This window comes from Carassius gibelio, chromosome B12, assembly GCF_023724105.1.
Source record: "Carassius gibelio isolate Cgi1373 ecotype wild population from Czech Republic chromosome B12, carGib1.2-hapl.c, whole genome shotgun sequence".
Lineage (NCBI taxonomy): Eukaryota > Metazoa > Chordata > Actinopteri > Cypriniformes > Cyprinidae > Carassius > Carassius gibelio.
Genome location: NC_068407.1, coordinates 1,264,671 through 1,285,959, shown reverse-complemented (window position 1 = coordinate 1,285,959; position 21,289 = coordinate 1,264,671). Strand labels below are relative to the sequence as shown.

The 21,289-nt window shown below is 41.3% G+C and overlaps 1 protein-coding gene across 1 annotated transcript in view; it reads right to left on the bottom strand.

Moving 5' to 3' along the window:
* Positions 1–802: 802 nt before the first annotated feature.
* LOC127969274 (alpha-tectorin-like) overlaps positions 803–21,289 on the bottom strand; it is a 32,084-nt gene continuing 11,597 nt past the window's right edge. The window contains exons 4-33 of the mRNA XM_052571121.1: positions 15,293–15,682; positions 15,130–15,201; positions 14,371–14,763; positions 13,842–14,234; positions 13,659–13,748; positions 11,005–11,389; positions 10,329–10,452; positions 9,891–10,169; positions 9,718–9,813; positions 9,486–9,639; positions 9,153–9,406; positions 8,915–9,061; positions 8,505–8,675; positions 8,255–8,396; positions 7,588–8,171; positions 6,916–7,480; positions 6,208–6,812; positions 5,534–6,098; positions 5,167–5,372; positions 4,839–5,048; positions 4,347–4,535; positions 3,970–4,259; positions 3,498–3,769; positions 2,872–2,991; positions 2,577–2,761; positions 2,323–2,480; positions 1,966–2,211; positions 1,601–1,763; positions 1,288–1,390; positions 803–1,187 (exon numbers count right to left, since the gene is read on the bottom strand). Coding sequence (XP_052427081.1) covers positions 1,084–1,187; positions 1,288–1,390; positions 1,601–1,763; positions 1,966–2,211; positions 2,323–2,480; positions 2,577–2,761; positions 2,872–2,991; positions 3,498–3,769; positions 3,970–4,259; positions 4,347–4,535; positions 4,839–5,048; positions 5,167–5,372; positions 5,534–6,098; positions 6,208–6,812; positions 6,916–7,480; positions 7,588–8,171; positions 8,255–8,396; positions 8,505–8,675; positions 8,915–9,061; positions 9,153–9,406; positions 9,486–9,639; positions 9,718–9,813; positions 9,891–10,169; positions 10,329–10,452; positions 11,005–11,389; positions 13,659–13,748; positions 13,842–14,234; positions 14,371–14,763; positions 15,130–15,201; positions 15,293–15,682 — 7,655 coding nt within the window. The 3' untranslated portion in view covers positions 803–1,083. The remainder of the gene's footprint in view (positions 1,188–1,287; positions 1,391–1,600; positions 1,764–1,965; positions 2,212–2,322; positions 2,481–2,576; positions 2,762–2,871; positions 2,992–3,497; positions 3,770–3,969; positions 4,260–4,346; positions 4,536–4,838; positions 5,049–5,166; positions 5,373–5,533; positions 6,099–6,207; positions 6,813–6,915; positions 7,481–7,587; positions 8,172–8,254; positions 8,397–8,504; positions 8,676–8,914; positions 9,062–9,152; positions 9,407–9,485; positions 9,640–9,717; positions 9,814–9,890; positions 10,170–10,328; positions 10,453–11,004; positions 11,390–13,658; positions 13,749–13,841; positions 14,235–14,370; positions 14,764–15,129; positions 15,202–15,292; positions 15,683–21,289) is intronic.

Sequence of the window (21,289 nt, the reverse complement as noted above, 5' to 3'; positions counted from 1 at the left end):
ATATATATGTGTGTGTATATATATATATATATATATATATATATATATATATATATATATATATATATATATATACATTACAAATGCTTTTGCAGCATTCTAATGAAACTTTCTGGGATGGATTTACAGGGGCTTTAGTAAGATGTAGGAATATTCAAGAAGAGAATCAGAGAACTGCTCAGATGAACTTTTCTGAATATTTGTTTCACACTAAATGCACTTTGCCCTACCATCTCCTAATTTTCAGTTTCTCTTCACTCTCTTTTAGAACAAGAACAAAACTTATGTTTGTTAATCTAACCAGTGACTGAGACTCACCCTATCTTATCTTCAAAGAAAACAGAATTTAACCAGTGCAGAAAAATTCTTAAAAACCTTCAGAATGTTAAATAGAATTGCAAGACTCTTCTCATGCATTTTATCATATAGCATCACTATGAACAATGAGCAAAATGACTGCAGAGAAAGAAAATGCTATCATCATTAACCTTTTTCTTAGTTTTACTGAAAGGAAATTAGTATAAAATGAAACAAGAAAACTCCCTTTGCTTAATAATTTTTACTAATTATTGGTATTTATTTTATTTAACTTTATTTATCTTGTGGGGCATTCAAACTGAATTTTAATAACCCTATAATTTATGCCAAATAATAAATGCCAGAATAAAACATTATTCAAGAATATGAATAATATTAAACTTATAATTCTTAAAGAAAGAAATCATAATATTCTACTAACACAACATCACATATTTCAGTTCAGCTAATTTGACTATAAGCCTTTTATAGAATCATTTCCATCGATTACTAAAAGGTTACATTTTGAAAAGGAAACGCAAAAACAGAAGTTACCCTATTAATAATTTTGCATGATTTGAATTAATGCAAATCTGATTGTTTGCTATTGCAGAACATCCTCTCAAGTAAAACAGAATGAATGTAGTGTATAATAACTAATGTAAAGGGTTAAATCATCATTTATGACACCACATAAATGAAATAAAAAAAAATATTTAGAAACCCACCACAAATGTAACACCAGTTCCATATTAATAGACAATATACATTTTTTGTTGAAGTAAACTAAAAGAGGGTCAGAACACTCATCAGAGGAACAAGTAACAGCATCAGAGAAGCACACAGAGAAGAAGCCTCAGACACCTTCACTTGCTCTGGGACCCACTTATCTGTGAACAGGGAATATAATGCAATGAAGTGAAATGTACTAAAGGAAGAAATAATCACAAACTTTTATTTCCAAATGATTAAAATTAACTAAATGTTCACCTGTGTTCCCTTCAGACAACATCAGAGGACCCAAGGATATAGAAGCACTGTCATGAAAGTCCAGAGACCTGCGCTCTCTCCACTGCTGTCCAGAGTTACAGTCCTAAAAGAGAAAATCAGAAAAAAAAAAATGAAATAGGAGTGCACAAAGTCTCCAGCAGACGGCAGCCAAAATAAGCAGTTTAGCAACTTTGGTCACTAAACCTCACCACCATAGACATCAAGGGTGATATTTACCTGCTGATATTTAGTGTTTGATTAAAAATAATGTATCAATGGCACATTTGTAAACCATTATAAATTCTAAACTCACCAGTGAACAGCGATTGCTTGACATAAGGCAAAGGTGAACAGCACAGTGCAGGTAAAGCTTAGTGGAGTTTGCAGTGAAGATGAACATCCTGAAGGAAAAACGGCTGGATGTCGAGACGCCGTTCTGCAGCAGCTCCACTGTGTCGTCATTTGGATTGGGACACCTGAGAATAGCAATTATGACAATCAACAAATCAAATTCTTTCATTTAGTTCAGAGTGATTCTATAAATCTTTACTCATTTGTATATCAGGTATAAAACATGGGATATTGGACTTTAGTTCTAAAATATTGAAAGATACAATTCTGGGGCAATGCTAAAAGTTACAGTTAGGCCTGAGCTTTACGGATTCTAAACAGCTTTACTCTCTAACGATGAGATCCCAGCGGAGACTGTAATCAGGATCATTCACAGGTGTAGCCCAACACGTGTCCATCACCAGAGCAAACTGACGGCTGTCCACCCCCTCGACACGAACTTCCACATTCATCTTCTGGTCCAGCTCTGCATCCACTCTACCAGTGAAGGGCCGAGTAAACTCATCATCCTCATATGGAATCATCCGCACCTGATATCTGCCTTCACCAGCCGGGAGGGTCTTGTGCACAACACTGTTGAAATAATGGAGAGATCTGTGTTAAAACTACAACACTTTACAGCTAAAATTTTACTCCTTTAATAAAGCAGCACAGCCGGAATCAGAATTTGTATTTGACTCGCACCTCTCCAGTGGGTTGATTTCCACATTCATGGAAAGTGTTTGGGTTTGAGGATAAACACAGCTGAAAGAAAGCTTGAGGATTTTCTCTCTGCTGATGAGACCCTCTGACCTCGGTGCCCCCAGAATAAAGTTATCATAGATAAAGTGGGTGCCGTTGGCCTGTGAACAACATGCTAAATTTAAGTCAAGGTGTTAAAAAAGACTATGAGACTATGAGACACTACAAATGTTTGGATTATACATAATTTGTCCTACCACAAGATTTGTGCCACAGATGTGTTCATCGTTATCAAAATAGAATTCCACTCTGCCATTCCGGACCGTTCCTCTGCAGCTGGGATCACTGAGGTGCAAGACATCAGCCGGAAAACCAGCCTCAAAGAGCTGACAGCGAGACACAGACATGGAGCCAGAGCTGCTTTCACAGCTTTCTGAGAAATCTGAGAGATTTAAAAACATCCAAAACATTGTCAGAAGTATTAAAAATAAAATGTAATAACAACCAAAAAGAACAATCATATTTCACATTCTGTTGTGATATGTTACCAACCAAAAGAGTCAGCTTGTGGTCTGGGTAGGTCATCGTTACACATACAGCCATAAACACCATTTTTCTTCCCACACCATTCATCCTCAGAGCAGCTGAGCTCAGAACAGCGATCTCTCACATCTAAGAGACGCACAGATTGATGAAATACAACACAAAGACATTGAGTCATAGTAATTGAGCCCCCTGAATGATCATCGCTCTACAGTCTTCAAAGAAATGAAATGCATGTTTTTGAGTGAATTAAAGTGAATTTTTCTATTATCAATATTTTTCCACTGATATCCACAAATAACAGTTGTAAAGGTTTTTTTACCAGTAGAATTAGTATTAGAATTAATTAGCATAAGAATCATATTGCTGGGGGATTTCCTCACCGTTAAAGTATTTGTATAATCACCCTCTATATGTCTAAGTCTATGTTAGCTGTGACTGATTTGTGACAGGTTAGGTTAACAAAATGTTCAAATCATAGCTTTTTCATGCACTGAATCATTTGAAAGCACTTTGTCATGGGAGTTGATAGTTGAGCTACCTACAATTTTTTTTGTTGTTGTTGTTGTTTTTGTTTTGCAATACAGGTGACAAGACCACAAAATAATCTATGCTGAAATATTATTATGACTTACCACACCGCATACCCGAACGCCATTCTGGGATCTGTATCTCCAAGATGGCACAAGCTGTCTCATAGGCCTCAACAGCTGAACACAACATGTCATTTGCACGTGTGTACAGACACAGATCATACACACAAGAGTAGTAGTAAGGTGCAGGGTCAACATGAAGATGGCAGTTCTGGAAGGGGCCAGTGGTGTTGGTGATAATACTACAGAGATCAGAATATCTCTGTCTGGATGGACACTCATCAGCATTACCTGTCTGGTCTCTGGCACCACAGCTGAAGAACACATGAATATATGAAAACATAAAGGACTTGGACACAGAAAGAGTTTACCATCAAACAACTAACATGATTTGCTATTCTTGGAATGCAAACCTTTGAACCTATTTCCCTTTCCACTGCTCTATTAAAACAATCCTGAGAAACATTGCTTTTTTATCAGATGACCCACTGTCCTAAAGTCTCATGGTTCTTACCCTGGAATGCTGGTGTCTGATTGCCAGCTGTGGCCAAAGGAATCATCATCAGGAGCGGGGTCTCCACTGGGCAGCACTTTGTCATCTGCAGGATTTCCATTGAAATTTCCACACATTCCACATAGAGATCCATAGAATCGTTCACTAACTCTGACTAGAAGGCTGCTATGTCCATCAAAATGGACAATGAATTCATTAAAAGCATTCAGAATCACGAATCCCTGCTCTTCACGTATCTCTACAAGATCATTGTTTTGATATGCTGGTGTGTCGATGGCATTCCCTTCAACCTGGAGGGAAATTAGAGAATTCCAATATAACGATAATAAAAGAAAGAGAGTGAAAGGGATGTTGACACCATTTGAAGTCCAGCTTACTTTAACTATCCTGTTTTGGCCAATTGTGATGTGCATATGTTGTCCATGCTGAGACAACCAAACATCCACTGCAGACACAAATGATACCACCATGTTTCCACGGTGCCTGTTGGTGGCCACCACACGAAACTCCAGATCACTGTCTGTAACGTTACCACAGGTCTGGGCAACCTCATATGAACAAGTTCCCTGGTAGGATTAATATAATACACATAGTGTCCATTACAACTTTCTCCCTAAAAGATGCAACTTCAAATCCAGAAATGCCATGCAAGACATTGTAAACATTCATAAATTGAAGAATCTTCAGAGCTATGTAACATTTTTGGGAATACATTTCCACATCAATAACCCTCCTAAACCTCCTTAAAAAAAAAAAAAACCTGACTGTTACATAAGTTGTCTCTGACCATTTGGATTCAAAAGAACAGTTAATGTAGTTGACTGGAGAAAAAAAAAACAGCAGTTACCAATGAATTGACCAATTCATACCTGAAAGTGAGCCAGAGCTCCATCAAAGGTGATGTAGTGTGGATCGCCCCAGACTGTGCAGGTGGACATTGGACTGTAGCAGTCACGTTGTCCATTTCTGACTGCACACTCCAAGGCTTGTGGGCAGACAGATGCAGAGCAGCGTAAATCATTTGGAGCAAAACACTGACAGCGTTGGGAACATGTTGAATCCCAGAACTGTTCACCAATCTATAAAACCATAATGATAATAATTAATGTTACATTTTCAGAACATAATGTATATGCATAATGTAATATTCATCTACAAAAAAAGCATCAAGGTAAAAACATTATGTTTAGTCCTTACATTATAGTAGAATCCATCATACAAGCAGCCACATTGCTCCACTGGCACACAGAGTCCTCCACTCCTCACATATCCCTCATCACAGAAACAACCTTCTGAGCATGTGTGTTCACAACTAGCATCAATGCTGCTGGCGCATGTATGGCCACAGTCTGTGCCACACACCTCATAATGGCTATTTGGGATGTTTGCTGAGCAGTCCATGACTGGAAATGCAACAACACAATGTATTTGTACAATGTATTTAATAATATGCAGAATATTATTATTTCTTTTTTTATAGAAAAGGGGAAAACACCTTGAAAGAAGAAAACAAATTCATCAGTAGTCTGTCTTTTTACATTTCACGTACACTCCAGCTACTTACCACAGGATGCATTTTCTCTCCAGGGATAGACAATGGCATTAGCAGATTGACAAGAACTTGCATAGGCTTGAACTGAGTGACACAAAACATCATTGTTGTTCTCCGACGTGCACACATCAAACACACAGCTATCAAAGTAGGCTTGTGGATCTACAGAACCATGGCAGAAGCTAAAGGGACCCTGACTGTCCCTGATGATTCCACACAAGGCTTGTGAGATAAGAGTTGTGCTCTCATCTCTGCAACAGTCAGGACAAGTGTTTTCAGATCCATCATTACATGGCATGCCATCCTCAACCATCCATTCTGCCCCAAACTGGTCTATTGAAGGTGCTGGAGTGCCTGAAGGAGTGAGGAAGTCATCTCCGGGATTGCCATTAAAGTTGCCACAAATGCCACACACAACTCCACTGTAGTCTGCCGGCACAACAATGTTTACTGCCCAGAAACCAAAAGTGACAGTGAAACCAAAGTCAGTTGAGACATATGTAAACCCTCCTGTGGAATAGACAGATACTCGACCAGAGTCAAGGTAGACAGGGAGGTTTCTGATCTCTTCATCAACCTGTTTGAAGAAACACAAAATCTAGTTTATACAAAAATTCTTATCAATAATAACAACTGTAAAATCTGAAATATTCCATGCCAAATTAAAGCTCGTGGGACTTGTTTACCTTAACAGCAGAATAACTGTTCATGTCCTGTGAAATGTGCACAAGATGCCCAGACACATTGACCAAAACTTCAACAGTTATTGACACTGGCCATCCATCCAATCTTTGATTTCTTGCATCCACCTGGAAGGACGGTAGACCACGAGCCTCGTCACAAACTTTGGCCAGCACATATCGGCACGGGCCTTGAAAGTCAAAATAGGTTCCATCAAAAGAGATATAATGCGGGTCTCCAGAAGCATAACAGCTACCATGTGGACGGGGATGGCAGCCATACTCTCCTTCCACCACACGACAGATTTCCTGTTCACTGCAAGATGATGGTGTGCAACGGACATTTCCAGTGATTCCATCACAGACGCACTGGAACTGGCATTCTTCACCATGCCAGAACTGCTCCCCAGGTTGCCGATAGCGGCCATCATAGTGGCAGCCACAACCAGTTGGGGAAACACAGCGGTCTCCATCCAGCACCAGTCCATCATTGCACTGGCATCCCCCCTGGCATGGCAGCGTGCACTGGAAGGGAAATGAGAGGCTAGGACAGGATGCAGGACAGGATGTGCCACACAGTTCGTAATGGGTATTAGCTGGACAGTTGGGATCTAGGAAGACAAAACATTGAAAAGACAATGAATGATCAGCACTTTGAATGATATATATATAGTTTCAATTTTGAAAATCTTGTCACATTTGTAAAATACTAACCACAGTGGGTGATACTCCTCCACTCTCCAACTGTGATGCCATTCTGTTGGCAGTACAGTGTGTAACCTCGTAGGGCTTCACATAGAGCCTCCCTAGCACCGTCTGTCTGCTCCAGCATCTGAATACAATCTTCAATCCGTTGCCAAGGGTCTAGTGTTCTACTGCACTCAGCAAATGGTCCCTCATTCATGGCCATAATGTTGCAGTGCTCTCTGAACTCACTTCTGTTCTGATAAATACCTGGTTCCCACATGTCTGTTGAATCCACACAGTGGGCTGACAGGGATCCATCACGCCAGCTGTCTGCAAAAAGCTGGGAGTCATCCAGCAGGACACCATTTGGGCTGTAGAATTCATCATCAATATTTCCATTCAAGTTCCCACAGAGACCTCCAAGTGTACCATTGTAAGTGGTTGGAGCTTTGATTCGGACAATGTGTGGCCAGTCAGCTCTAATAGTCACTCCAAAGTTTGTTTCCAAAACAAATCCTCTTGAACTGCTGTGATAGATATGGATCTGACTGGACCCAACACTGATGGGTAGACCGACCATCTGTCCATCCACCTAGGGAGAAAAAAATCGGACTTTTATCTAGCATTTGAGTTTTATACAATGGTTAAACTGTTCTTAATACAAGGTTGAGCTGAAATTATTATTATTTTTTGGCTAACCTGCACATTGCTACCTTCTCCCAATTCAATGGAAACATGAGTTCCTCCTGTCTCAAACCTCAGGAACCTGGAAAACTCTTGAATGCCTCTAGGTACTTTCTCCACTGTCAATACAAAGTATGGCAGCTGGGATGGCCCCATCACTCTTGCAAGGGTCAGTCCACAAGCTCCTGGATATCTGAAAGTTTGTCCATCAAAGGTGTGGTATGAACCCAGGCTTTCAACTGAACAGGTAGCATAACTGATGGGTCTACAACCCCTTACACCATTATGGAGTCCACACACTTCTGCTGGACCACACTGGTGCTGACTGCACACCATTGACCCCCTACTGCAAACACATTGCCTCCCACAGTCCTCGCCCAACACTACTGACTGTCCCTCAGGATAATAGAAGCCCTCAAAGACACAGCCACAGTTCGCTTCAGGCACACATTGCCCAGCACTGAGGATGTGCCCATCATCACAAAAGCAGCTCTCCTGATTGGGCAAGGGACAGTTTGTTGGGGCGGAGGGGTTGCTGCAAGTTGCAGGGCAGCCTGTTCCATGGGACTCGAAATGACTGTGCTCTGGACATTGAATCTCTGGAAATGCAGAGCAGATATAAGTATATGCCTCAAACTCAGTAATGTTTCACCTAGTACAAATATTTTAACAAGGCACTTACCACAAAAGCCTGGTTGTCTCCAGTGCCCTAGTTGTACACCCTGCTGTTGGCATTGAGCAGAATACACATTAAGTGCCTGGCACAAAATGGGCTGGTACCCTCCTCCTAAGCAAAGATCATAGACGCAGTTCTCTATGTAGGTCTGTGGCGAAAACACAGAGTGGCAAGATGCAAAAGGCCCTGAGACATCTCCTAGTATCCCACAGTGGTTTGTGTCACTGTAAAGGCTAATTTCATTGGCAGTACAAACCGCACAACCTAGACCTGTGCACCTGACATCATGGCATTCGGGGTCTGTGTCTCCCTGTACCTTCCAAGAGTTGGCAAAATCAACATCTGAGCTCAAGATCTCTCCAGAGATTGAACGGAAGTCATCTTCAGGATGCAGGTTATAGTTTCCACACAGACCACATGTGGCATTCTGGTAGTCATAAGGTACAGAGATGGTGACGTAGCTATATGCGTCATATGTAACTAGGAGACCAAAATCAGTGCTGATGGCCAAGGAAAAACCAGACTGATAGACTTGGATGGAGCCATTGTGGAGGGTGAATGGTGTGGCTATAAAGGTCCCATTAACCTTGATAATGTTGACAAAAAGAAATTAGGAAAATGGAAGGATGCCTGACCTCAATATTACAGCAATACAGTTATACTTGCCTTTGCCTCATAATAGTGATCTTTAACCAATTCAATTTCTTCATCATAGACAAATACTCTGACCATTCGAGTCCATGACACATGTGTGCTACCCCGATGCTCATTTTTTCCCTCAATTCGATAGTACGGCAAACCATTTCCACAAGCCTACACAATAACAAAACATCAGTATCAATAAAGGATTCCCGATTTTTTCAAATCTGTACATTAATTAGAAATCCATGTCAACATTACTAACCTCAGAGAGAACATATGTGCAGGTTCCCTGAAAGTGAAAAATCTGATTGTCAAAAGTGTAGTAGTGAGGATCACCAGAGATGGTGCATGTTTGTCGCTGAATGTTCTGGCAAGAGTATTGGAAAGCAGCAGGACGACAAGTTTGGGAATAAGTACACGGCTCAACGCTGCATTGGAGGCCTCTTGTGGTACAGGTGCATCTTTCCTGGCAGGCAGCATCACTCCAGAAAGAGTCTCCCAGCTGCACTGGAAAACCTATGAGAAAGAATCAATTAGAATATGTAATTCATAGTCTGGCTGCAAATATAGCATGCAGTTAGGGAAGCAACATTACCATTAAATTGACAGCCCCGTGATCCATGATCTGTTCTGAAGGCCCATCTGCCTGGCACATTGACATTGCTGCTGTATGGTAGGCTTGTGATGTCATTCTGGAGCGATCCAGTAATTGAAAAATGGTGACTTGAATCAATAGTGTCATAACCAGCCTAAGATAAGGAAGACATTCAGATGTTATTCATAGAAAATGCAATACCTTTTATGTCAGTTTGTCATCTACTGCATACCTGTACATATCGTTGTGTTGGAGCGATTGCACCATAGTTCATTAAAACAAATGAGAGATGGCCATTTGAAATCAAAACCACTTGGAAAGATGTTTCCTTAAAAAGACAGACAAGTCAGTATGTATTTCTTTTTCTTTTCAGGAAGATTTTATGGTAAAAACTGAACTACTTACTGTTCCTGAATTGTAGTAATATGCAACTCTATCCCATGTTGCAACAAAGACCCATGAAGCAGAGAAACTCAAGTCAGGGAAGTATTGGTTTATGTCTTGGGTTGCTTGTGTAAGGACACTGCCAGAGGTGTACTGTTCATATGAGATTACACCAGTCCAACGATTGTCAATATCTGTCCAGAATGGAGCAATGAGGTCTTTCCCTCCATAGGCTGGAAACTGGTATGGAGTGTAGCTGTACCATGCCCCGTCAAAAGTCAAGTGTCCATTGTTGTTAACCTGAAATAGAAGAAGGATTATTACCTGCAAGATTCTGCCAAACAGTTTGTAATAGAAATTGAAACTGCAGTGAAATGTCACATTTAACCAATTTGCTCTTTACAATATGCTGTTATTGACACTCAGAATCTAAATTTCACCAATTCCAAAATGACTCACATAAATTTGGTTGTATGTTTGCCCAAAAAATATAAATGTCTGCTGAAGGTATATAACTGATGAACTCCCGTCATCAATGCGTCCATTCACTGTGTCTCCAGTTCCAAATGGATAAAATGGCCCTGTAATAATGCTTTCATTGTCTGAGGGAGAGAGAAAAAACAACAACAATATTGATCAATTATTAGTAACAATATAAATGTCAGTTTCTGATTCCTGTTATTTACATTTTCCATCACCTTGCTGTAACATTTGTATTCTTTGCATAATATAACAAATATGATACAGCAATATGACTATATGTTAGAATGATTTTGAACTGTGGTTTTTTGCCTACTTTAATACAGCTTATAATGTATTAGTATAAATTATTTACAGTTATTTACATTCATCACAAACACATAACATGGATCCGATTTTCTCATGCAAAACAATAATCCTCCACATTTTAACACACCACTATTTATTACAATATATCACCAATTGTAATGTTCATACTTGTAGTTTCTATGGTTGTAGTTTTTGTGGTTGTGGTTGTAGTTACAGCTGTGGTTGTCTCTGGCGTGACAGTAGTAGAGGTAGTGTTTATGTTGCTTGTATCTGAAAGAAACATAAATATGTATTTTAAAAAATCTGAACTATTTCTTTCATAAACAGAGGGCACATAAAAATATATTTACCTGCACAGTAAGCCAAATTGCAGGTTGTTGGACTCACAAACTCATAGACATAATAATCTCCTGGACAGGCTTTGACTTTAATTGGATTGGACAGAAAAGCACAGCAGTCATTGTTCCAGTGACCGCAGACGTCTCGAGTGACCACTCCATCCTCAACTGTTGGGTGACCTCCGTTCAGCCAGAGTGGAGCATGAGTGCCACAACTATACTGCTCAACACATGTGTCTGGCATCTGAACACTCTGACCCTGGATGTAGAGACGGTACCAACCGCTCCAGCTGACCCAAACATCACACATTATTTGAGAGGAATGTTGATTGCTGGTGGCTCTCCATGGATCGTCCAGGATGTTGTAGTTGTAGCAGGGGTCAACAGGGAGAGCTATATGGTATGATATGGAAACATTAACACAAAAATGAATGATTGAATGAATGTTAACTGGTATAAAATCTCTAGAAAACTCTGTAATTAAGTTCCCTGACACACTTTTTTATTTTGTCCTAAGCTTGAACATCTCATTTTATTCAGCTGTGTGTGAAAAAATAAAGGATTTAAAATGTCAGTGTTATATTCCTTCCTGTATTTCCCCGTTTCACTGTGAACTCTTATTTTGATGTGTTTACCCAGCTACTAATGTCTATGTTCCCTATGTTTGGCCTGTCTCCCAAGCTTGCTTGTTTATGCACATAGTTACCTTAATGCGTTCCCATGACAACTGACCACACCCCTTGATTGTCTGTCTGTATTTATATACTGTATAATACAAAGTACACAATTCCATTACTTGAGTGAAAGTACAGATACTGCTGGTCCAATATATTTCTCAATTACAAGTCGAATTTTCAAAACATATTTTCACTTAAGCAAAGGTACAGAAGTACTTAATTTATTTTAAAAGTACTTAAGTACCAAAAGTACTTAAAGTTTGTATGTCAATGTAATACTTGCAATACCGTATGCCTTTGAAGCAACCTAAAATACATTACGCATATCATTATTGAATTGTTGTAAATAATATTACATTTGCACCCGGTGAGTGTTGAAAAATAAATGCTGGGAAATCACTTCCTATAGCCCTAAAAACCAAAAAAAAAATCACCCACTGACTTTCAAAGCTGCTATATAGTAACGACTTTCTGATTCAAGGACTTTGATAGAAATCTAGTGGAGTGAAAAGTATGATATTTGTCTTTCAAATGTAGTGAAGTTACAGTCATACATTTCCAGAAAAGAATAATACTCAAGTTAAGTACTTATACTCAAAAAAGTGTACTTAAAGTACAATACTCTAGTGAATGTACTTTGTCATTTGTGCTTGCTGGTCGTTGTTTGAAATGTTTCCTGTATCATTTCCTGTTCCTTGATTATCATGTGTGGACTATCTGAGTTTGGCCTTTTCTTAAAGGTCCGTTCTCTGTGATCCCATGTTTCAAACTTTAGTTAGTGTGTAATGTTGTTGTTAGGGTATAAATAATATCTGTAAAATTATAAAGCTCAAAGTTCAATGCCAAGCGAGATATTTTATTTAACAGAAATCGCCTACATCGAATGGGCAGTTTGGACTACATCGCTCTACTTCCCTATTTAATGACATCACTAGAACAGTTTTTGACTAACCTCCGCCCACATGAATACACAAAAAAGGGGGCATGGTCTTGGTGCGCTCCGATGGAGAAGAGGAAGAGTTGCGTTTGTGTTTGCTGCCATGTCGTCGAAACGCTGTTATTTTCATGTCAGAGTCCAATCATCTTTGTTTGGGCTTCACAGGGATGCTGTACTTAGAGATCAATGGTTACAATTTATGTTCAACTCGGTTCCCGAAAACTATAATCCACATGTAAAACTATGTGCAGTTCATTTTGCTGAGGACAGCTTCCTCAATCTCAAGCAGTTTAATGCCGTATTCGCACAAAGAGTATTCTTGAAAGATGGAGCAGTTCCCTCTTTGTCTGGAGAAGGTGTTGTTTATAGACCACAACCGGTAAGTGTATTTTATTATTTAAGTTGGTGCGTTTATCAGTTTCTGTAACTTATTACACAAAGGACAATGCTGTTTAGCTTTGTTAACTAGATGGTAGGGCTGTGCAAAAAAATCGAACGCAATTTTCATGTGCATCTCGTCAGTAAATGTGCTCCTGTGATTAGAAGTACATCTCCAGCACGTGCATTCAGATCAGGATTGCCAGGTTTTCAAAACAAACCCTACCCACTTGCTTCTCAAAACCATAGCTCAAAACTAGCCCAATCGCATTTCCAGGAGAGCTAAGCTGCTGTCGAATCACAACACAGGAATCGCTGGCACAATCAGAACTCGTTACGTATTTCTGAGGGAGGGACTTCATAGAACAAGGAAGTCATCAGACCGTTTTTATGACAGTGAAAACAGCGGTATACAGATAAGTAAATTTTGTGAAAAATACGGTGTGTTTTTACACGCTAAACATGAACACATATTATATTGCACACTGTAAACATAATCAAAGCTTCCAAAAAAATTGTTAATTGTGTATGCATGTGGATTCTCTCTCTGCCTCATCTCTCTATTACAGTCAAGCAACAGCCCTTTTAACTGAGCAATATGACTTTGAGAAGAATGCTTTGAAAACACACTTTGCGTCTTATTTACATCAAAATGAAGACAGTACTTTACCAGTGGTTGTGATTGGTGGAGTAATGGATTCTATGGATGGGATTGTCTCAGATGTTGTAGACACTGATGGGATGGACTGACTTGAGGCTTCTGGCATTAAGAACAGTTTTATATCAATAAATATATATTTTTGTATAAAACCAATAAAGTAAATTAATAAATAATATATGAGTAAATACTTACCTACACAGTAAGCTGAGCAAAACATTGGCTTGACAAACTCATAAACATAGTAATTTCCAGGACAGGCTTTGACACTTATAGGGTGGGAATTGAATTCACAGTTGGCACTTAAACAGACCTGACGAGTGACCACTCCATCTTCCAGCTGTGGATTAGGGCCGTTGAGCCACATTGGGTAATTAGTGCCACACATGCCTTGATTTACAAATGATTCTGGCACCTGAGCATTTTGACCATTGTAGAACATTCTGTACCAGCCATTCCACTCCACATTATAATCACACATGCCATTGGAGTAATAGTTATTATAGTAATAGTTGTCAGTGGCTCTCCATGGTTCATCCAGACTGGTGTAGTTGTAGCAGGGATCAACGCTTGGGATGGAGGAAGGAACTATTATGAAAAATTAGAATGAGAGCATTACTGTAAATACTGAAGAGTAAATCAATTCAAGACAATCATAAGAAGACCAACAGTAGAAGTGATGATAAGCATGTCAGATATAATGATTAATGAAAGAACACAATACCTGCACAATACACAGGAGCTGGGATTGAGACTGTTGGTCTGGTAAATTTGTAGACATAATAATCTCCAGGACAAGCTTTGACTTGGATTGGTTCAGATCTGTAACGACTGCACTCTTCATAGTGAGAACCAAAAACTTCACGAGTAACAACTCCATCTTCTAGCCGAGGATGAGAGCCACCAAGATACAGAGAACTAAAACTTCCACATGACATGTAATAAAAACACCACTCGGGCATCTGAGCATTTGATCCATCGATGAAGAGTCGATACCAGCCGTCCCATTCTACAAGAGTGTCATCATGTCCATTTATATAGCCGTACCAATACCAGTAATTGCGTGTGCTTCTCCAGTAGTTGTTGATTACATTGTAGTTTTCACACGGGTCATAATCTGTGTTATAAAGAAATCAAAACAAACAAGTTACATTTTAATGAGGAGCTTCACAAGTGCAAATCTCAACCAGTAAAACACAACAATCATTCACATCATGTCTGTGAAGTATTGAAGTGACATTTTCCTTGCAAAATAAGATTAAGATTAGAGAATACATTCACGGTTAGTATTAAGAGATTTCCCTCATTAAACTTTCTGCTGATCATTAGTAAATAAATATAGTTATTGTAATAGTTATGTTTAGGTGTGTTAAGGGGTCTAGAATATGGCGATGCTAGTGATTTGCATTCTAATAAGCAACTACTTAACAGATAGTAATCTCAAGTGTTACCATACTTTTAAAGATTAAAATGTATAACTAACTGAAGGTGATGCTGGATCCAGTGATTATATCTGGACTTACAGTGGGAGCCACCTGTGAAATGGTGCTGACATCTGCAAAGAAGAACATTCAAGACATGACTGAGATCATTTTAATAGTAAGGAAAGACTTTTTAAGTAATAAATAAATAAAAAAGAATGTTACCTGTACAGTATCCTGAACACCAGAGTTGTGTTTTCACAAGTTCATAGACATAGTAATTGCCTGCACACGCTTTCACTCTGATGGGTTTTGATTTGTAATTACAGCAGCTGCCCCAATAAGACCCTGCACAGACCTCTCTAGTCACCACTCCATCCTCTATCTGAGGATGAGGACCATTGAGCCACAGACTATATTCTGCATTACAGCTGTATGAATCCACACAGGTCTCTGGCATCTGGATGTTCATTCCATAGTAGAAAAGCCGGTACCAGCCATTCCAGGAGAAAGATTCATCCCAAATGTAATCTCCACTTTCATTGTTGGCTCTCCAGGGACGATCCAGAGACTCATAGTTGTAGCAGGGATCACTGCTGATGCTTTGGAAGGCAACTGTCAAAGAGTTTGAAAAAGTACTGTTAAAATACTGTTCCTCTTCGGGAACTCGAGCTGCGTCGAGCGCTTTTGGGGAACGCCTTTGGCAAGAACAACTCTGAATATCATGTGCAATCAGTTCAATGGAAGAGTGTGACGTCACGGACGGGGTGACGTAGCGACCAGGAAGCTATAAAGGCACGTGCCACGCAGCTGGCCTCAGCTTTCGCGTCTTTCAGCAAGCGCTCTGTGTGTGCATGTTCATAAGTCTGTCTTGTAAGTCTTATTTACTGTTGTCTGTCCAGTATTATTAGACTAAGATGCCTAAGTCTAAAGCAAAGACCAGACATTTGAAGGGCGAAACCAAATCGCGCTATAAACTGTGTGTTCCTCCATGCCAGCGCTACATCACGGCTGGAGACACACATGATTTATGCGTGGTTTGCCTGGGGTTGAAGCACGCCGAGTCGGCTCTCGAGTGAACGATTGCAGTCGAGAAGTTAAAGATAGACTGGCCCCCAGAGAAAAAACATGAACCGCAGAGAAGTAAACTCGATGAGCGGTATCTCAAGCCCAGACAACCACCTCCAGCCCAGAGCCTTCCCTTTTTTCCCAACCTCCATGACGAAATAGCGAGGTCGTGGAAACACCCATATTCCACCCGTCTCTAGAATGACATCAGCGTTAGTGGGCAAGGGCTATGTGGCAGCAGGTCAGGCAGGGGTGTGCCTTCACACCATGGCCGTCCTTCAAGCATATCAGGCCGACCTGCTGAGAGACGTAGACGAGGGAGAGGGGATCAAGTCCGACAATATTGCAGAGCTTAGACGGACCGCTGATCTCTCCCTCCGCGCCACCAAAGAGACCGATCGCGCGATTGGGTGGTCTATGGCAGCCTTGGTGGCCGCGGAGAGGCATTTATGGCTGAACCTGTCCCAAATTAAAGGCCGTGACAGTTTCTGCCTCCTGGACGCCCCGCTCCAAGCCTCGGGCCTGTTCGGCGACACAGTCAATACTGTCGTCGACAGGTTCCAGGAGGCCCGTAAGCAGGTGGCGGCGTTCCAGAGTTTCCTCCCTCGTCGCTCTTGTGGGTTATCTGGACGGGAGATACTCGCACCACTAGCAGGCTCCTCATACCGCGAGGCTCAAAAGCAGAGCGTCGCTACTCATGCTCCCCCACGCCGGGACGCACGCTCTGAGTCGGGGGCTCCTAGAATAAAATCTGACGTTCGTACAGTTATCGAAGCTAGGAAGTCCTCGACAAAGAGGTCCTGACGCCAGCATTCCAGTGACCCCGACGGTAGCCCCTACGGGGTCAGAGCGGTATCCACCTCATTATACAGTGCCCGCCTCTCCCCGGTACCCTCTGGAGGCCGGTCTGCCAACCCTGCAAGTGTTTCATGGCGCAGCGGTCTCCCGCGAGCGTCCCTCCCAGTTATTTCCGCCCGTGAGCATAGCGGAGCTGGGAAGCTCGCCTCCCCTTCGGGGGCCTCTTACACCAGAGATCAGTCTCGAGAGACTGATTCCCTTAGTACATTTTCGAGCAGCGTGGAAACTTCTGCCAGATGTATCTCAATGGGTCCTGCACACAGTAGAAAGAGGCTATGCTATTCAATTCGGCCGTCCACCGCCGAGATTCAAGGGGGTTACACCGACAGTTGTCGGCCCCCAGCAGGCTCTGGTTATGGAACAAGAAGTGAATACCCTATTAAGGAAGGAGGCCATCGAGGTGGACCCTCCTCTAGACAGGGAATCCGGATTTTACAGCCGGTATTTCATAGTTCCAAAGAAGGATGGAGGGGTTGCGACCGATCTTAGACCTACGTCAGTTAAACCTCTCAGTTATGTCACTGAAGTTCAAAATGCTTACTGTCAAACAGGTTGTAGCGCAAATCAGATCCGAGGACTGGTTTGTCACGATAGATCTCAAAGATGCATACTTCCACATATCCATCCTTCCACAACACAGGAAGTTTCTGAGGTTTGCTTTCGGGGGCAAAGCTTATCAATATCGAGTACTTCCATTCGGCCTTGCACTCTCACCCCGCACGTTCACGAAATGTGTAGATGCGGCTCTGGTACCCCTCCGTATGCAGGGCATCCGCATTCTAAATTATATCGACGATTGGTTGATTCTAGCTCAATCAGAGCAGATGGCGGTTCGACATCGAGGTGTCGTTCTCGCCCATATGGGGGAGCTGGGTTTGAGACTGAATGCCAAGAAGAGTGTACTTTCTCCAGTTCAGAGAGCCACCTATCTAGGCGTAGTATGGGATTCGACCACGATGCAGGCAAGTATGTCTCCTGCTCGGATCGAGTCGATCCTCACATCAGTCAAGAGAGTCAGAGAAGGCCAGTCACTCACTGTGAAGCAGTTTCAGAGACTGTTAGGGCTCATGGCAGCTGTGTCCAACGTGATACCTTTTGGTCTCCTGCACATGAGGCCCCTTCAGTGGTGGCTCAAGACCAAGGGGTTTTCCCCGAGGGGAAATCCTTTCCGAACTATTCAGGTCATGCGGCGATGCCTTAGTGCCTTAGACGTATGGAAGAAACCTTGGTTCTTGAATCAGGGCCCGGTGTTGGGAGCTCTTGGTCGCTGTGTAACGCTAGCGACAGATGCGTCCCTCACCGGTTGGGGTGCGGTCATGAGTGGCCACCCTGCCCGCGGTCTGTGGAGCGGTCGCCATCTGACATGGCACATCAATTGTCTAGAAATTCTAGCAGTATATCGAGCTTTAAAATATTTCCTCCCAGACCTGAGAGGCTGTCATGTGTTAGTGCACACCGACAACACAGCGGTAGTCTCTAATATCAATCACCAGGGGGGTCTGCGTTCACGCCCCTTGTACAAGCTGGTGTACCAGATCCTCCTGTGGTCCCAGGGCAAACTCCTCTCGCTAAGAGCAGTGAATATTCCTGGGCGATTGAATGTGGGAGCAGACATGCTGTCGAGACAGGGGCCAAGGCCCGGGGAACGGATGCTTCATCCCGAGGTGGTGAAGCAGATATGGCAAATATTTGGCAAAGCTCAGGTGGACCTCTTCGCGACTCGAGAGACATCGCAATGTCCCCTCTGATTCTCTCTAGTTTACCCAGCTCCACTGGGACTAGATGCCATGGCACAGACTTGGCTGAGGCTTCGTCTGTATGCCTTTCCCCCAATCGCTCTGCTCCCGGGAGTTCTGGTGAGAGTACGCCGGGTCGGGGTCCGTCTGTTGTTAGTAGCCCCGTTCTGGCCGGGCCGAGTATGGTTCGCAGATCTGATTTCTCTCCTCGACGGCTCTCCATGGCAGTTTCCGATCAGGACAGATCTACTCTCTCAGGCGCAGGGCAAAATAATTCACCCTCGCCCGGAGTTGTGGAAGCTGTGGGTGTGGCCCCTGAGGGGGCACATCTGTTAGCAGCTGGTCTCTCAACCGAGGTTGTTGAGACCCTACTCCAATCCAGAGCTCCCTCCACGAGGAAACTGTACGCCCTGAAGTGGAAACTCTTCACTTCATGGTGCAGAGATCGCCACCTTGACCCTGTTAACTGCCCAGTTGATACAGTTCTGGAGTTTTTACAAGCTAGGCTCTCGTGCTGCGTGTCACGTGCCTTTATAGCTTTCTGGTCGTGACGCTCTTCCATTGAACTGATTGCACACGATATTCAGAGTTGTTCTTGCCAAAGGCGTTCCCCAAAAGCGCTCGACGCAGCGTCTCGTTCCCTCGAGGAACTAGGGTTACATACGTAACCTAGGGACATTTTTAATGTACTACTTACTGTACACTGAAGGCAATAAAAAATACATTGTAAAACACAATGATTGTTCATTTTATGATTTTCAACCAACCACGTATAGCAAATCTAATTATTGGTGTTCAGCCTGCAGAACGGTACAGAACAACACCATTACTATGTACCAGCACTGCATTCATGATAATATACTGTAGAATATTGCATGATATATAATAGTGTTGATATGATTAATTTTTATATATTTAAACTGCAAAAGCAGTGTAATTTCACAAAGCCCACAAATTTAAAATATCCTAATATTAAAAAACTTATAAGTTCATTTTTAGCTGGATGACAGGTAAATTATGAAGATATATTCATTATTAATTAAGTAATAAAATAAATAAAGTAATTTATTGACTTTGTATTATCGTTTTAATATTAATAATATGGCAATTAATAAGACTAATTTAGTAGAAATTTAGTTTGTCTAAAGTTGTGAGATTTGAGGAACTGTGTTACAACTGCCACAGGGGAGCATTTCCCAAAACCATAATTGCTAACTAAGTTAGCAACTTCGTTGGTTGCAAAATAATTTCCCATTGCCAAATAACAGGTTAGAAACTATGCTTTTGGGAAACGCACCCCAGATCAGTGAGTATGGCATCTAAGTACTGTATGAACAATCTTTAAGTTGAGGGCACTTTTTGTGTGATGTTTTGTTCTGTTCTCTTATTGGCTCATTGGCTTTATTGTTCGAAGGTATCTTTAGTTAGTGATTAGGGTCTTTGTATATATAGCCCTCATTTACCATTATCTCTTGTTTAGCTTTGTTCATTGTAACTTTTTCAGTTGGTGAATCCCATGGTTTCTAGTCAAGTCTGGTCATGTCAAGATCTAGTTTAGTTAATGTTTGTTTTTCAGTTTTGTATCACATTTTGGTTTGTTCTGTTTGTCTATTAGTAAACTGTACTTGGGTTTAGTTCAACTCGCTTCAGTAGACCTATGTAACAGTAGACTACAGAATGGTTAATGGACTGCTCTAATTCTAACTGGTGCATTAAATGCATGTTAGGTTATCAAATAATCAGACTATTTACTCTTGATACTGAGGCCATCCTTAAAAATATTTTGGTTTGCAGTAACAGTAAAAACATTTTTTTTTTTTTAAAAAGGGTCGGTAGGTAGGTCTATATTATTGTTATTTTTTTCAAGTTTCAATATAAAAAATAAAAGTAAATGTTGGTGATGGTGATTACGTAGGTATGAATTTAAACAAATTAGCATATCGTGACGTCACTGACTGGGTCTTCAACCAGTGCCTTTGGGCGCATAATTGCAAACCTCATTTTGATGCAGGCTATATAGAACACAAACAAATGTAAATCTTTGACAAAAACATGTTTATTGCATGAATTTCAGGTGAGAAGAAAAAAAAATTAGGTACTGTTATACTGTTTTACTTGCATCCATGAGAAGGGTCTGGCTGCAGACTTGCACTTGCACTCTCAGATTTGCATTCTCAGACTTGCACTCTCAGACACTTGTGCTTCCGCTAGCTACGTCACTTGCCGTTTTTATTTTTTTATTTTGTTCTATTTATTGATAACTTTTTGTTTGAATCTCTCAACATTTTACAACAGTAGCCAGGTGGTGTAGACTAGAACTTAACTAAACTAGAACTAAATTACAATGTCACTTGCAATCGCCACTTGCACTCTCCGCTACCTGTGACGTCATTTGCATTCTACACAAATTGTGCATGTTGCCAATGGAGACAAGAAGCTGTGGTGGTGATTAAACGATTAAAACTCATTTAGTAGGCCTACTACTATAACGTACAGCGTCCTGCAAGAAAAAGTCAAGATCGCCAAATCCGTGGCCACAGATAAGCAGAATATGATCGCA